General features: G+C 46.3%; 1 protein-coding gene across 1 annotated transcript in view; it reads right to left on the bottom strand.

Moving 5' to 3' along the window:
* cacna1c (calcium channel, voltage-dependent, L type, alpha 1C subunit) overlaps positions 1-16727 on the bottom strand; it is a 112378-nt gene that overhangs the window by 7790 nt on the left and 87861 nt on the right. The window contains exons 22-47 of the mRNA XM_061762128.1: positions 16139-16208; positions 15931-16063; positions 15709-15838; positions 15048-15107; positions 14872-14978; positions 12082-12169; positions 11890-11997; positions 11752-11804; positions 11521-11667; positions 11220-11421; positions 10487-10645; positions 10276-10386; positions 9604-9687; positions 5732-5809; positions 4174-4311; positions 3996-4061; positions 3800-3891; positions 3363-3525; positions 3146-3273; positions 2986-3082; positions 2810-2912; positions 2639-2740; positions 2145-2272; positions 1902-2042; positions 680-1044; positions 543-569 (exon numbers count right to left, since the gene is read on the bottom strand). Of these exons, the coding sequence (XP_061618112.1) occupies positions 543-569; positions 680-1044; positions 1902-2042; positions 2145-2272; positions 2639-2740; positions 2810-2912; positions 2986-3082; positions 3146-3273; positions 3363-3525; positions 3800-3891; positions 3996-4061; positions 4174-4311; positions 5732-5809; positions 9604-9687; positions 10276-10386; positions 10487-10645; positions 11220-11421; positions 11521-11667; positions 11752-11804; positions 11890-11997; positions 12082-12169; positions 14872-14978; positions 15048-15107; positions 15709-15838; positions 15931-16063; positions 16139-16208 (3080 nt within the window). The remainder of the gene's footprint in view (positions 1-542; positions 570-679; positions 1045-1901; positions 2043-2144; positions 2273-2638; positions 2741-2809; positions 2913-2985; positions 3083-3145; positions 3274-3362; positions 3526-3799; positions 3892-3995; positions 4062-4173; positions 4312-5731; positions 5810-9603; positions 9688-10275; positions 10387-10486; positions 10646-11219; positions 11422-11520; positions 11668-11751; positions 11805-11889; positions 11998-12081; positions 12170-14871; positions 14979-15047; positions 15108-15708; positions 15839-15930; positions 16064-16138; positions 16209-16727) is intronic.

Raw genomic sequence — 16727 nt, 5'->3', positions numbered from 1 at the left:
ATGTCAGAGCAAAACTTGCTCGACTAGCAAAACCCATGTGTTTTACAGGTTTTTGTTTTGTTATTAGATCAATATGGGTTCCGAACCGCTTCAAATGGCACAGTTACGTGCTGTTTTATTGTGTTTTTGTTTCGTATTGAGGGTTTCTATAATTGTATTACGAGATGGTTTAAGTCGTCACTGAAGTCCTGCCACTGGTTTCTATTCTGTTTAAATGGCACCAAAGCAAACTCTGGGTTAGAAGTGTGCTTCAATCAACCTGTCGAAATGCTTCACCAAATCTAACCCAGAAGCGCGACTGACAAATTATAAAAGAGCATCAGTGAAAGCCTTGGATAGGAACGGTTTGGTGTTGTGGCACCAAACGCTCCATCTGCGGCTTTGCTTAGCAGTGGCAAGTCAGCTCCGTTGTGCATAGCAACAGGCGTCGTCGCTATGGCACTTTCTCATCCGCGCGTTTTCATGTCGGGCGATGAGATCGGAGCAAACGTCGAGCGCGAAAGCCGGCAAACACACTGCGCATCTGTGCCCCGGCAACATACCGAATGAGGTTGTCAAAGAAAGATGTCCTGCTTGCCATCGCACACAACATAGGAATAAGAAGAAAGGGATGAAAAGTTTGGAGAAAGAGAGAAAGACATGTTGTCCTTCAACGCTTGACGGATGACTGCTCGCTCACCTCTTTGGAGGGAAGCACCAGGCCGATCTGGGCAGCAGGATGGGCGTCAGCGGCTGTCCCGTGTGCCCGTCCACCGTGCTGATGGACGGGCTCGGGAAGCGGCCCACGCCCTGCGGGGCCACGCCCGCCATCCCGGTGTTGTTGGCGTTGTTGATGTTGGCGTTGGAGCCCGACGACGAGTACGAGGACGGCGTGAACGTGGTGGAGTCCATGAGCTTCTCGTGCGACGGGCTCTCGCCTTCGCACGGCGAGCCCTTCTGGCTGATGTGCAAGGGACGCTGGGTGGTGAACGACTGCGGGAAGGAGGCGCGGCCGTCGCTCTGGCTGTAGTAGTTGACGTGGTTGCCGAACAAGCCGCCAGACCGCTGCGCAGTTGAAGATGGGTGACAGAAAGTCATTAATAGAGGAGCAGGAAGAAAAATAGTAAGGTGTACTATAATAAACATTATTTGGCGCATTCATTCCAGCCAGGATGTAAATGCAAAGCAACACAATTACAACAACACCTTGACCGATGTTTTAACTTACACGGGGCTTTTCCATGCCGCGACAACGAGGCACTCACTTTGCATTTTTTATTTATTTTTTTAATCTGGCTCTTCAGCCTACTCTCTGTGATGTGCACACACTCACAACCTACAACGAGGCGCTCTAAAGCGGCCACGCCAGCAGACTATACCAAGGGAAGATGCATATTTTAGCTAGCTAACTGCATGTTGCAATTGTGCTGGATAACTCCTTTTAAAAATATAGTTTTTTTTTATTGATGGCACGGGATGCCATCAATAAAAAAAAAATCAACCTTTGATGTCCTATTATTGGGTTTGCAAGATGATTTATGTCCTTTTTCAAGCTGTTCTAGTTGATCGTTGACTATGTCACACTGTCGGCAATTTCAGATTCTGTTGTTTGCAAACAGTTCTGGTGTGGCATTCAATCGACAAACCACATAGATGTCAAATTTAAACCAGGTCACAGACTCTTTTTGACCTATAGTATGTATCAAACAGTAGTATTTGCTTAGCGGCTTATGAAAATGATAGCACCAATGGCAGGCTGGATAAATAGAAACTTACCAAATGCGAGATTTTTTTTTTTTTTTTACTTGTATGTACATGCATGAGGATTGTTCATGTCTACATGGAGAACTTCAAGCTGGAGGCGAAGCATCGTTCTTTCTCTCTCTCACTTTGACGAGCGAGTGAGGGTGTGTGTATCCGACCTTTACCCTGAAGATATCGTCCTCGGATGCGGCCGACAACGGCTCCTTCGGGCCTTTGTCCACCTCCTCCTCCACCGTCAGGTCTCCGGAGATGGCCCTCCTGATCTCCGGACCGATGTCGTGCAACGTCCGCAGGCCCGCCTAAACACACGTAGGAAAGAAATCATGAGTTTGTTTTGCAGAAATGTAGTTCAGTGGCGGTACAGTTAGCGTGTGTGTGTGTGTGTGTGTGTGTGTGTGTACCTGCAGAGAGAGTGCAGTTTTGGGCGGCACCTTGGCCACCAGCCCTTGTTCTTTCCTCTTCTTGAACTTGCGGAAATACTCCTGAATGAGGAAGGTGGCGTAGAACTTTCCGACTGTCACCTCGTCGTCTGAAGGACCAAACAAAGCAAAATAAAATACACATAAGGACACATTTTGGAGATTATTTGAGATTGCAGCGGTACCTTAAAATACAACTTTAATTCGTTTCGTGACCACTTTGTAACTCAAACCCTCTTTCCCCATTGAAATGAATGGAAATACAATTAATCTGTTCTGGTCTCACACACAAAATATTTAAGAAGGAACATAGCATTCTATAATATTGTGCTTAATAAAAACATGTAAATGACAGAATTAAATAGAATGTAAAGAATTAAACAGTTGGTGCGTCATGATTTCATGCTTTAATTCAATTAATTATATGTCGCCTTCTGGTGTCTCCACTGCTGTGTTTTCCAAAACTGAATACTAACCGCCAGCAGGAGGCACGACTTGATCCAGGAGTTTCATGCTGGTTCTCTTCCAGATCTTCTTGACGATGGCCCTCAGTTCCTCATTGGCCTGCTCCAGATTGCCTAAAAACACACAAATAACAAACTTTCATCCACGAAAGCACAACCTGAGTGTGCGCGTGTGCGCGTTACCTTCTGTCTTGATCCTCAGTGCAGTTCTGACCAGTGCAAACAGCGTGGCATTGAACATGACGGTTCCGTCGCTGTTCAGGGGCATGTTCATGGATACCAGTCGCTGCACGCACAAACACACAATGCTAAATGTTCTTCCGGAAGCTTCGAATCAAAGTACACACCGCCGTGCTCACCTTGCAGGCGACCCGGTGAGGACAGAGTTTTCCGAAGCCGAGCGGAGGCTGGATTCTTCGCAGCAGAGTCACCACATCCAGGTGCTTGATCCTCCCCCTGGAAACAAACAATAACGCTCATTAGCGACTGTCCCGGTCAGGCGTCGTTTTGTTAACTCACTTCGCTTCCGGGTCATACTCGGCCCAGATCCTCTTGAACTCGTCAAGATGATGCGGCCCCAGGATGGACCAATCCCGTGTCAGGTAGTCAAAGTTGTCCATGATGACAGCCACGAAGAGATTGATGATCTACGGAAAGAGTCCGACACAAATATCAGTCTCATTTCTTAAAAAGCGACCGTGAACGCGAGCTGGTGGCTTTTGGAGTAGGTGCTCACCAGAAAGGCACAGAGCATGTAGAAGCTGACAAAGTAGATGATGGCAAACTGGCTCCCGCAGTCCTCGTGGACGGTGACGTTCTCGTTGGTGGATCCTTTCTCGCACGGCCGGTTGGGCGCGCACGCCAGCATGATCTCCTGCCACGCCTCGCCCGTCGCACATCTGGCGGACACCGTTTGGTTCTCGTCATTTTGCAACCAGTGCTCCTGCACAGCTGTGTCTTAAAACTGCTAAATCCAGTCGCGCCTTTTGGAATGTTCCTCCCACACTTAATCCACTTTAAAAGTCTGTATTTGACATTTACACCTACTCTATCTTTTAATTAACCCCCAAAAATGTGGCGAATAAAAGAAAATCCACGAGTCAGGCTTGTTTTAGAAGCGGAAGCGATGAGCGTGGCCAAGGAGACGATAAGCAGCGTTGAAGTCTTCCTCACCTGAAGAGCAGCAACACCGCCTGGGGGAACGTCTGGAAATTATTATTCCTGTTGATCTGCGTGTGGTCCCGCAACGCTATCTTGCCAAACATCTGCGCGGGGGGGCGGCGGGGGAGCACAACACACACAAGTCCCTTTGGTCAATTAGGAAAGGCCAATTAAACCCAACAGGGAGACGAGGCAGGAGGTGGCTCACCTGCATGCCGATGACCGCGTATATAAAGAAGAGCATCACGATGAGCAAGGCGACGTAAGGAAGAGCCTGGAGAGAAGAAACAGATGCATCTACGTTTTCCAAAAGTCACTTCCTGGAGGTGTAATCCTCACGTCCCAATACATTTGGGCTTTCTCTTACTGTTTGGTTCTCTGCTCACCTGGAAGGACTTGATGAAGGTCCACAGTAGCGTCCGGATCCCTTCCCCACGAGAGAGCAGCTTCACCAGCCGCATCACACGGAAGAGCCGGAAGAAGGTGATGGAGATCCGGGCGTTCTCTTCAGAGTTCTGCAGGCCCTTTTATTTTTTTTAATTATTTGTTTGGATCGGGGAGGTATTAATTGCACAAACACAAACACACGCACACGCACACACACACACACACACACACAGACACACACATGCGCGCACAAGTTAATAAGGAAATTTGACAACAGAGGTCTGGTCGAGGGTCTGTCAATTTGAGTGGCATCGCAAGGAATTCACAAGGCAACAAACAGATCAACACATCTCACGGCCTGCTGGATTTTGCTTGTCACTAATTTGCTTCCACACCGTCATGGCCGTGCTATTGTGCACCCGATGACAGCCGAACCTGTCCTCAGAGATTGCCGTCGACGGTAAGCTCGTCCATAAATCGAGGAAAACAATTTCCGAGCGTCAGATGTCTCAGGCTGCAGGGAGGTTCGTGTTCCGATAAATCACTCCTGGTGTGAGGAAACAACTGGAAAGCTTCACGTGGATTATGATATTATATCTCCTTGTATAAATTCCCATCATCACGGTTGGCAAATCTCATTCTCAGCCTTTCTAGTGGTTCAGCTTTTACTGTCAAAACCTCTTGTGACTGCTCTCTCAAGCTATTTTCAGACCTTTTTTTTTGTAGTTTTGGGTGGAAATTTGGCAGTTGACAAGGTTTTAGCAGCGGAAACAACAGTGGCTTTCTTTTGCGTCCCAGCAGTCAATAATAAAATATTCAGCCATGTTGCTGAGTGCTATTCTAATACACATTCATATATTTATGCTACTGCTGCTGCTCCTTCTTAGGGCCCAAACAACAAAAGCAACACGAGAGTTTGACGTGTGATGTACAGTACTATGAACACTTCCGCAAAACTATAACCACAAAATAGTAATTAAAAAAAAAAACAACACAGTCCATCGAAACATCTGTTTGTTGCCACGTGCTTCAGAAAAGTTGCCATTCTCCATACATTACCGACGGATTTTAGTTAGTATCAGTATATAATATGAGTTGTCCCAAACTCTATTAATGTGTGGAAAATGGCATCTCACTGTTCCAAAGGTTTTCTGCACACTGTGGATACACAAGAACCAAAAACACAGACGACGTCATTGCATCAAAGCGAGCGTAGGGGCAGGAAGCTGAGGTGACATCAAGTGGAGAAATCAGAAAGAGTTTGATAAGCGAGAACGTGTCAGCGTGATGGTTTGCACTGATGACGACGCACTGGACATCATACCCAAAAAGGGAAGCGGGTGGAGGGAGTGGGGGCAGCGGGCGCTACGGCGACAACAAAAGCCACTCCACTTGCAAAAGTCACACGACTGCAGCTGTACACCTGCAGCGCAAATATGGAAGATCGGCAGAGTGGTGGCAATGGGGGGTGGGGGTCATGCCGAGGGCGGCGGGATGGATGGACGCAGGAGGACGAGGAGGTAGAGGGAGGCGGGCGAGGTTACCGTCGGAGCGTACCATTGGCCTTACCACAGGGGGGTGAGAGGAGGAAGAGGAGGAGGACGAAGAGGAGGACGACGAGGAGGAGTCAGCTGGCTTTAAGGAAAGGCAACAAAGATCAGCAACAGAGCAGCGCCTCGTGAGTGTGTCAGTGTCACCGCGGGTGACTGTTCCGTGACTTCGTCAAGCATTTATTTCACGTATTCTCCGTCGGAACGAGGAATTAATAAGTGCTTGCTCATGTCGGGCTTCCGCTGTGAATCGGCGCTATGTAAATACAACTGACTTGGCTCCGTTCAGCCATTTTGGTACGGTTGCCAACGTTTGACAATGGTACTCGAAGGACTTAACCAAAATACTGTTTTGCTGCAAATGTGTCGGCTGATCGCGAGTTTTACTTGCCATTTACAAGCAATTTGATGATTCAACAACTGGGAAGTGGATGGATATATATATATATATATATATATATATATATATATATATATATATATATAAAGAAGCATCACTTCATCTGGGCCAGGAGGGACAATTCAGAAGATATTACAGCGTACAGACGGGTGGCATCAGGCTCGATTGAACCATGTTGGGACTGCAGCATATTGGAAAGTGTGTTTAAGGCTGCGGGGATGAAATGATGAATAATGGCCCGGGCCGGCACGGAGAGGAGGCGAAGGAGCTGATGATGTGTCTGCAACATTTATGTGCAGGTGCCCGTGGCTTTATGTGTACGGTGATGGATGGAAGCCTGCCTCTGGAGCTATCTGTTTATCTTGCGGCCAGCCGGAGCTTCGAGGCAATAGCAGACGTTGACGCCACGCAACGTTCAAGCTGTGTTGACCGCACGAGCAAGGCGATTGGAAAACACCCCGTGTGCTATTCGTGGCCTCATTTTGAGCTCCAAACACTCACGAGGACCTTTCGAGTCAAAAGAGGCAGCAGAATATCACATTCAAACAGCTTCTCCTGGAAGAAAGTTGACGCAGAGGCACTGGCACAGGAGAGATGAATTTTGACAAAAGGCAGAAGAGGCAAGGAGAAGGAGAGACATTTAAGACGGCAGAAGGAAGAGCGGAATGATGCTTTGCGGTGGGATTTTAACGGGGCCGCCTCTTTTCAGGTCAAGCAGAGTGCTTATGAATCATTTCTCCAGAATGGTTATGTACACATTTTGTACCATCGCCTAGTGAGAGTGGCTGAATCAAACTGGGACAAAAGATAACACACAACATTGATAGGAAGAAGGGAGGGAAGGTGTGAGGTCTTTTTTTCTGCCCTTGTATTAATCTTGAGACTTTTACATAACTGTTTGAACTAACATGTACTATTGCACTATAATGCCGATGTCCCAAAGAACTGGGATTCTGTATTATCAGAGCATCAAAAGTCAACATTAACCTGAGGAGGGCGGGACTGCATCACATTAAGTATTGTCCCCAAAACAAAGGGGGGCGGGGGCGAGAGAAAGAAAAAGACACCAATCAGAAGCCATTTCATATTTACAAAAGGCTAAGTGGAAACATCTATCACGGCAACACTTTGACAAGCTGCAATTACGTCCTAATTGTCTCGTATCGCTATGGTAAACAGCATTCACTGATTGGCCGAGTGCAAGCAGCAGCGGCAGGCTGAAATGCACGAGTATTATTTGTTTTGGGATTTTTTTAAATGGAAGGCGCAGGGTTGGCAAATGCTGACTAGAATTGAGGTGCGAAAGAAATAGCCTTAACATTTTACTTTGTCCACATAGAACTACAGCATTAATAAGAGTATCATTTAGTCCTTTAGTACTCAATGTACGTATGGCACTCCAACATTACTATGTTACTAGTACTGCACTACGATGTTGTTATGTTCATTTTTGCTATGTTAGGTTACTATTTAGACATTGTTACTGCTTAATATGTTACTGGATGAGAACACACTACATTTGGTTACCATGGAGAGGGGGAAAAAAAGAAAGAAAAAAAGTATTTATGAGTAATGAATGAGGAAAACAAGAGCAAAGTGAAGAAGCAAATCAGATTCCAAGGTGGCTTGAACAGATGACAAAGATGCATTTCTCGCAAAAGTAAAAGACGAGCGTGCGCACCCTCGGGACGCGCCGAGCCGTCTTGGGTGAAGCACGCTTCTTTTGCGGCATCGGGGGACATGCTGCGCTCCCCCTCGCGCACTCCCACGCTTCGTTTGATGCCGTTAACCGCAGCCGCAGACAGGTACATGCACCCCGGGGGGCGCGAGCCTGTGTGACAACGCATTCTACCTTGAGACGCTCCCGTGTACACACTACAGGCCGTAACGGCATTAGTTATCATTGAGATATCGGTATTTTTTGGGTTCCATATAAATCTACGAGATTGCGCAGGTGTGCCTAATGAAGTGCCGGCCCATGTGGAGCCAGGATTGTCCAGGTCATAAAAACTGCACTGTTCAAGATGAATTTTTAATGTGACATTCATCTATTCGACCAGCCTGCAAGCTACATCGTTGTACAACATGATTTGCTTCCCTGGAAATTGAGTCCTGCTAGCAGAACTTATTCTCCTTCTGTGACTAAATGATGTGGAGTTCCGCTTTCGCATGCTAAAGAGCTTTCCCCCCCCCCCATCTTCTTCTACTCTTCCCCCCCCGCCAATATCACACGAATAGAACGGCAAGCATCCCGAAGTCTAAACACAATATACACTCAACATTTGACATTGAGCATTGTTATGCCGCTCCATTGTTGACCGCCGGGCCTCCACGTGGAGAATAAATGAATCCATAAATACATTTACATACATTTCGCAGGCTGAGTAAAAGCATTTTGCGGATTAAATTGTTCCCCGTGCCACAATTTGTTCAGAATACAGCATGGTTTTGCAGATCCACTTTTAAAGTTCCTCTTCTCTCATTTTGCTGTTCCAAAAATGTGCGTCTATGTTGGGAAATTGAATGACACCAGGCCCGGACATTGCATCTTGTCATCTGTCATGCAAACGGAATGCGGGAATGAAAAAACAAAACAATGATGACCAAGCAACGGACACCAACCTGCCACAAGTTCAAACGATAGAAACAGCGCACCCAGAATGATCTCCGCAAAAGGCATTATTTTCTCAAATGCACTTAGTGGATTGTGCAGGTGTTCCTAATGTTGCGGCCGGTGAGTTTCGAAGCGGCAAAGGCACCGTGAGAGTGCATTTCATGTGTTTCAAATTAGAAAAGAAATGCATCACAGGGCATTGCGGCGCTGCTACATCTGGCTCTTTTGACTCACGTGACGCAATTCGGCCATCGCGGGATCAAATGCGGTGCAGCTGAGGTTTGCTAATCATTTGAAGGCATGCGAGATGGGTATCGCTCGGCTTGTGTGTGTGCCGTGGAATGGCAGAGCGTGTTGGCAGGCATGGATGGAGGGAGCGGGACTACTTACGTGAACCTCAGTGATCGCTATGTCAACAAAGCTACCCACAACTATCAAGGCATCAAATGTGTTCCATGCATCGACAAAATAATGCTGCGTGGCGATGGAAAGAACAGAAAGATGACAGAAGAAGGGGGGGGGGTGGAAGCAGAAAAGAAGCCTTTTAAACATGAAACACAACGTACGCTTGCACATTTGGATGGCAACTGCGAAAAAATAGGAATAAAACGAAATACTGAAAGAGGAAAAGCAGCATGCTGGACGTTCAAGTTGTGAGGCAGGTCAACCCGATTACTCGTCAGTTAGTGCCTGCCTTACTTCTGTACACGGACGCTCCCTAAGAGTAACTCCTGAGGATCCAATGGGTGGACGTCTGGGACTCAAGGATGGAGGGAGAGGAAAAGAAGAGCAGGAGGAGGAAAGGAAGAGACGGAGAGAAGACAAGAGACAGGAGCAGGAAAGAGAGGGAGAGGCGAGTACTTACGTTGATCTCGCTGAGAATGACGTCGATTATGCTGCCAATTACGATGAGGAAATCAAACACATTCCAGGGATCACTAAAGTAACCCTACACAGGACCGGGAGGAGGAGGAGGAGGATGAGGGGGAGGAAGGAGGAAGGTTAGAAGGGAAAGCATCTGCCGCCACCTCCGAGCACGGTGAAGGCGGGATCAGACGCTTTGTAAAGACAATTATGTTAACAAACGCTACACGCCATATCGTGATCACGGCGGCCATACTGGTGTCGGCGTGGGCCGTCATGAATATGCAATTATGCTAAACGGGTACAACTGCCTCATCAAAACGAAATGAGCTTTGAACAGCTCCAAGATTTGACTTACTTATTTAACATATTGCACAGGCAGCCAAATTCAATGTGGCTGTCCGAACCAATGTGGCGTGTCGAAGACTCGACTTTGCAACAAATACGTGGCGGGTTAGCTGTATCGGATGAGACAAAATGAAGGGTCAAAAAAGGATGACGATCGGATGGGTTCACTCAGTAGGGTCAATAGGGTTTAATGCTTTCCTCGATCAGCTATACATTTGCAATCAGTAATTGTAAGAAAGTGTTAAAACACGTGACTAAAAGCGTACACCGAGGAGGCGAATTCTGAGACAATGTAGCCACAAAACAAAAAGCAAGCGGGCCTCACCCTGGGTTTGAAGGCGATCAACTTGAGGATCATCTCCACCGTGAAGAGGCCGGTGAAGAGCATGTTGAGGATATTCATGGCGTCGTTGAAGTTCTTCGTCTGACCGTGATGCTGCAAACCACATATGCAAACATGCGATTGCTGTATAATAATAAGAATAATAATACAAAAGATGATCTTGTATATATGTGTGTGTGTGTGTGTGGTTCACCTGCATGGCCAGACAGATGGTGTTGAGGAGGATGAGCGTGAACATCAGGTACTCAAAGTAGGTGGAGTTGACCACATACCACACCTTGTACTGGTACGGGTTCTTGGGGATGTATCGGCGGAGGGGGCGGGCCTTCAGGGCGTACTCAACACACTGACGCTGCGACAAACGCGCAAAAGATACAAAAGGTAAGACATAAGCCCGGGGGGGGTCACCGACCTTTTGGAAACTAAGCTACCAGTTTGATACACTTCTGAAATAACAAATTTGCTCCACTTATTATTATTAATGAATGATATTCATCTATGTGAAGTCACTGATTTCTCACAATAATTCAATCAGGTGGGAAACAAATATCAATACAAAGCACTAAGTTAAAAGTGATGAGAGAACAATGGGCACAACAACAGCCAACAGTAGCGATAACAGTAATAATCCCGTTTCTCTACAACTTTTTTTTCAGATTGATACCAATAATACTGTTGTTACCTAAAAGTTCAAATAAGACAATGACGGATGATTTGGATGATTGAGGATTTCTTTTGGACACCTGATGATTCGATGATGGTGTCAAACTGCCGCAGTGTAGCTGTTGGATTTGATTGCGTCAGGTATCGGTGGCTGGTATCGGCAGCCTTCACGAGTACCCATTACCTTGACTACTATGTTGGTAACGCTTGCACTAGATGCTAGAAAATGTGTTCAAAAACTAAAACTAAAAATTGCACATTACCTGGTTCTTGTCCAGCTCGCAGTTCTTATACTCCTGCTCGCCTTGCTCCTGGAACGTCACGATGACGAAACCGACGAAGATGTTCATCATGAAGAAGGCGATGATGATGATGTAGATGATGAAGAAGATGGAGATGACCACACGGTAGTTGTAGATGGGACCCACGTCCTCGGTGTGAGAGTCGATGGCCCGGTACAGGAGCCTGCGGGGAGGCGGCGTTGATGAACCGAAACGGACAACAAACCGGCGCATGTACCGTACGTGAGTATGTGTGTGTGTGTTTACGCATGCAGACACACACCCCGGCCAGCCCTCAAAGGTGGACACCGCAAACAGAGCCATCATGCCTTGCAGCACGTCGTCAAAGTTAAATTCGCTGTTCTCCCACAGCCTCAGGCCTCTTTCGGGCTTGGCCACGTCGCCGTCCTTGTACTTGATGTAGGAGCCTCTGACGAGGAACACAACACACGCGCGTGCATTGACACAGTTGGTGCGGCGATGCTTGCAATTAAGCAGCACGGTCACAGCTTACCTGCACTCCGCCTTAGTCTGTTTTGAGCTGTCTGTGCAGGAGAAGAACTTGCCCTAGAGGCCAACATAGACACGTTCGCATTTACGCTTCGGCTTCTGCAAAAGCCGAAAATTCCCCCGATTTCTGCCGCCGCTCTACCTTGAAGAGCTGCACTCCGATGCAGGCGAACATGAACTGGAGCAACGTGGTGACGATGACGATGTTGCCGATGGTCCTGATGGCCACGAACACGCACTGCACCACGTGCTGAGGAACGCAGGACACGGTCACGGTCACAGCGCTTCACTTTCGAGCTTCATGTGCTCGCGGCGATTGAGAGGACGCGCTGACCTTTAGACCCTTGGCTCTGTTGATGGCCCGCAGAGGTCGAAGCACTCGGAGAACTCGCAGGATCTTCACCACGTTGATTGCGCTGGACCTGAAACACCGACACCATTTAGCCATCGGCCAGTATGCAAAACATTTTGTAACAAGACATTCATAGACTGTGGATAGAAAGTGGATGTAGCAACTGCGATGTCGCCATGGACCATTTTATCCATTTATTTTTGGGGAAAATAACACTACGATGGACTGTAGATTTAGTTGCAACACTTGCTTTTGTGCCCCATCCATCTTCTACGCTGCCTATTGAAAAAGCACTTATTCCACGGCGTTGCGTGTTTAAGACTTTCAAACACAAACTTGTGACAATGACTCTTCTCAGTCTCCTCGGAGAAGGTGAAAACACACAACATAAACAACACTCAAAGACACTAAAACATCCTTAAAGGGTCCAACATACTCAGTGTCGGGGAGTCACAGATGACATGGAACGGGATTATGTAATTTAATTTGAATCACATTATTGGGAGAAAATGTGTAATTAAATTACAGTTGCTTTTGCAAATATCCACGAGTACAATTTTAGTTCCATTAGAAAAAGATTTTCCCCCGTGTTACTTCCTCCGACGAAAGCCGACGCTTGCGATTGGCTGCCTGGTCTTGTGCCATTTTGTTGTAGTCTTAAACGTGACATAGTTTCCCAAAAAGGATCTCGAAGTGTAGCTGTGCGGCGCTATCTGTTAGTTTGTCTGCGATTTTGAAAAGGTTAGAGGTGAAAGGTTAGATTTATAGTTCCACTTTTGACTGTGTATAGTTACAAACGTGGCCATGGAACAAATGAAACTTTCATCATCAGTAGCAATGATGCTGCTTGTGAATGCTGCCATACTGTCACTGATTAAAACGGAATTGAGGTCAATAATGCTGCTTAATACATAACCGCATATCATAGCAATCCCCTGATACCTAAAAATATGCCCTAACCCTAACCGTCCGCACAGGAGTTAGAGGAGTCTCACTAGCAAGTAACTGCTATGCTCATCTGGCATTTTGAGAGGGGGGGGGGAAATAAAAAATAAAAAATGAAAACAATTAAATATTATATAAGACAGTAAATCACAAAGAGGACGCACATAAACACACTTCTATTTGTCCTACTGGGGCAATTCAGAAGATTCTGTTAATTGTGTTTTTTGGACTCATAGGAGCACCACAGTAACAAGTCCTTGTGTCACACAATTAATCAACTGCACACACACACACACACACACACACACACACGCTCACACACATACTAATAATACACATTTAAAAAACACTTACAGACAAACGAGGGCAAGCAAACTGTGCTGTAAGGGAAGTGTCCGTTCGCAGGTTGTGCTCAAAACAAAAAAAAACCCCTCCAGCTAAAATTAGATGCATACAATGACATTTTGATTTTTATTTAACATAAATGTGTGAGGAGAAATATGACCTTTAACCATAGAGGTGCTAACAGAAGCTACAAAAGACATTTTTCTTCACACGTGCAATCAAAATGCCAAGGCATCATCCAAAAGGGAGCGACTGTGTCGCCCATAAAGGAAAGAAAGGAGTGGGCGACGCCTTCTAACAGGAAGTTTAAAGGTGATTAAAGGTAGCCCATACGGTGTGGGATGATGCCGCTGACGTGTCGCAGTCAAAGTAGCCGTGAGGACACGGCGTAGCGCAAATAAAGACACCTCTGAGATGCGATAAAACGTTCAAGCCGCTCGGGCTGACCCGGGTTGCGAAGCGCGTGTCGCCGTTAACCAGCTGACTGATCACGGGAAGTGCTCCCACAGGCCGCGCTTTCGGACATCGAGAGTCATTCCATATTTCCTTGACTTAATTAACGAGATGAGGCCTTCGTCGACTTTATGAATACGCTCAATGTTCTATGCGCGGATACATTTTCACGGTTGTCCAGCACCCCCATGAAATTCTGGCAATTTGACATTCCAAACGGACTCAAATTGACTGTGACAGTCCACCAACATCCCACACACTTATTACCTTTAACAAGCCAAAAAAACAACAACAACATAAAAAAAAAAACCCCACTTGTGTTAAACATTCCGCTGCCATTTCTATTGCCCGGGAGAGTTCAATTTTGAGTGTTCACTGAATTTAATAATGATAATTCACTTTAGTTCAAAATAAAACAATTGTTATTTTTAAAGGGCATTCAATGTGAGAGCATAACAAAAGAAAGCTTTTTTTTCCCAGCTAAACTCTCCCAAACTATAGAAATACCAAATCAAGGGAGTGACAGTTTGACACATTTAAGGTGTTTAGGGTCATATTCATAAGCACTAATATGGACTTACGTCGAGAAGTCTAGTCTATTAAAGAGTTAGAAACAGAGAGTGCAGCATAACGTATTAAACATGAGAAATAGCACAGCATTCCAATGAGTTATTAGCTGCAAGAAGCAGAGGACAACTTTATTAATAACAAACAGCATGGGTGGGGGCAGGGGGGGCGGGGGGAGGTCAGGGGTGAGTGATGGAGTGTAAAGTTGTCGGAGAGAAGAGTGAGGCCGTGTGAAGCATGGGCCAATTTACCAAGCAAAACATTTGCCTACTTAGCCACTTGACAAGTTGATTTGTGTCGCCGCGGGGCCGACTAAACGGCCCGTGAAGGCAAAGACGCCGTGAGCACTCGGTGACGTCGATCCAGTGCAAAGGGATCATTGCTAAAGGTGTCAGGCGCTCAATTTTTGACAACAAAAACAAAAGGATTGGCACCGTGAAACAATAGAAATATTGGACTCACTGTATCCCAGAGGAGATGAGGGAAACGCTCACGACCACCAGGTCCAGAATGTTGAAATAGTTCCTGCAGAAAGAACCTTTGTGGAGGAAGGCTCCGTAGGCTGTCATCTGCAGTGGACAATGACAAACTCGTACACTTTTCAAATGTAAAACTGAGCAAAAGTAGAGTCTGCGCACCTTGAGAATAATCTCGATGGTGAAAAGCCCCGTGAAGACGTGGTCCGCATAGCCCAGGATCTGCGACAGGAACCAAGAGGGTCATCGTTTGGACGCGAGACTCATGTCGACGGCACACGTTAGGGCATCGAAAGCATTCCAATATGCTGGGAAAATACAGCTCGCACGGTCCACGCACAGACGAATAAGAATTCAAAACCGATTCGCAGAACAGCTAAACTTGGAAAAAAAAGGAAGTATTATTCCAGGAAGTGCTCAGACGAAGCTTCTTTGAGTAAGAGGAGGCAAGGAAAATACAATAAAATGCCTCGCCGCTTCTTTACATTATGAGCACAGCTCGCAAATGACCACAGTGAAAGCATACTAACAGCAGAGCGATGTTGCCATGGAGACCAACTATACTGAGTTATTATTCCCCCCCCCCCCACACAGCTAGAAGAACACACAATTGAGTTTGTTTAGCAGCATGGCGTAAAAAAAAAAAAAAAAAAAAAAAGGAACCAATAAAGCTCAACAGGCCTTTTACAAAGAAAGTTAACACAGTTGTGCAGGACTCAGGGAAGGAACGACTAGTCAAAATAAACCTCCTCCTTGGTTGACCATTCTGCTTTGAGCACCGACTGGGAGCGTGTGAACAACATTTAGTTTTTCTTCAACAAACCTCGTTTCTGAAGGAGTCGTTCTTGACCGGGTCCTCCGCCGCCAGACTGATGCTGCTGAGCAGGATGAAGAAGAGGATGAGGTTGGTGAAGATGTTGTGGTTGACGATTTTATGGCACAGGACCCTGAATCTAAAAAAAAAAAAAAGAGGACAAAACAAGAGAGCACATTTAGACAGTGATTGTGTAAAGCGTGAGGGAAGAAGATGGAAGGGATGCGTCACTTGTTGGTGTGGCTGAAGACGAAGAAGGCGCGGGCCTTGGGCATGGGAACCGCCTTCTCCTTGAGCTGGATGTCGGAGAGCGGCCGCGGCCTCGGGCCCACCGGCACGTCTGGCTCCTCGTCGTCGTCGTCGCCTGGCGAAGAGGAGTGGACTCAGGACGAGAGCGATTTCGCGAAACCGGCCGATCACGCGCAAGCGAGTGTGCTACCTATGTAATCATTAGCAGGGTATGGATTCTTCTCTTCGCTTTCATCGCCGCAGTAATCGTCCATGTTGATCTGCGGCAGGAATAGAGGTGTCCCTCATCACAATCGCTCAGTCATCATGAAAATGGAGCAAAATAATGAAACTCTGAGGTCTTCTTCTGTGGCCAAACATTTGCATACCAAAATGTGTTTCCTTCATTTTCTATCATGGGACTTTTGGCATGCCCCACACATTGCAGTGTGTGTAATAAGTGGTGAAATGATACTAAATCTTTTTTACATGGTTTCCTTGTCCACAGCAATTGATTGAATAAAACAAGTCATTTTGATCATGTATATTCTATTTTGCGGTAACTGCCCTTTGAAGAAACTATTTTTTGGGTGACATGGAGACTGAAACAGACTTTGCTGTTGGCATGTACATTATGTGCTTGCAGGTAAATAATAGAAACGTGCGGGAGCTTTATTAATGTGCATTTCTTAAAGCATAACATCTACTTAGTGTAATGAATACACTGTAAGGTCCAATGGGAAACGCCAATTTCTTTTTAGGTGAAACGGGGACGTTTCAAAGGCCCCTTATAGTAATAT

Source organism: Phyllopteryx taeniolatus, chromosome 22 (assembly GCF_024500385.1).
Source record: "Phyllopteryx taeniolatus isolate TA_2022b chromosome 22, UOR_Ptae_1.2, whole genome shotgun sequence".
NCBI classification, from domain to species: Eukaryota; Metazoa; Chordata; class Actinopteri; order Syngnathiformes; family Syngnathidae; genus Phyllopteryx; species Phyllopteryx taeniolatus.
The sequence above is the reverse complement of the archived record's forward strand: the minus strand, read 5'-3'. Positions and strand labels throughout refer to the sequence as shown.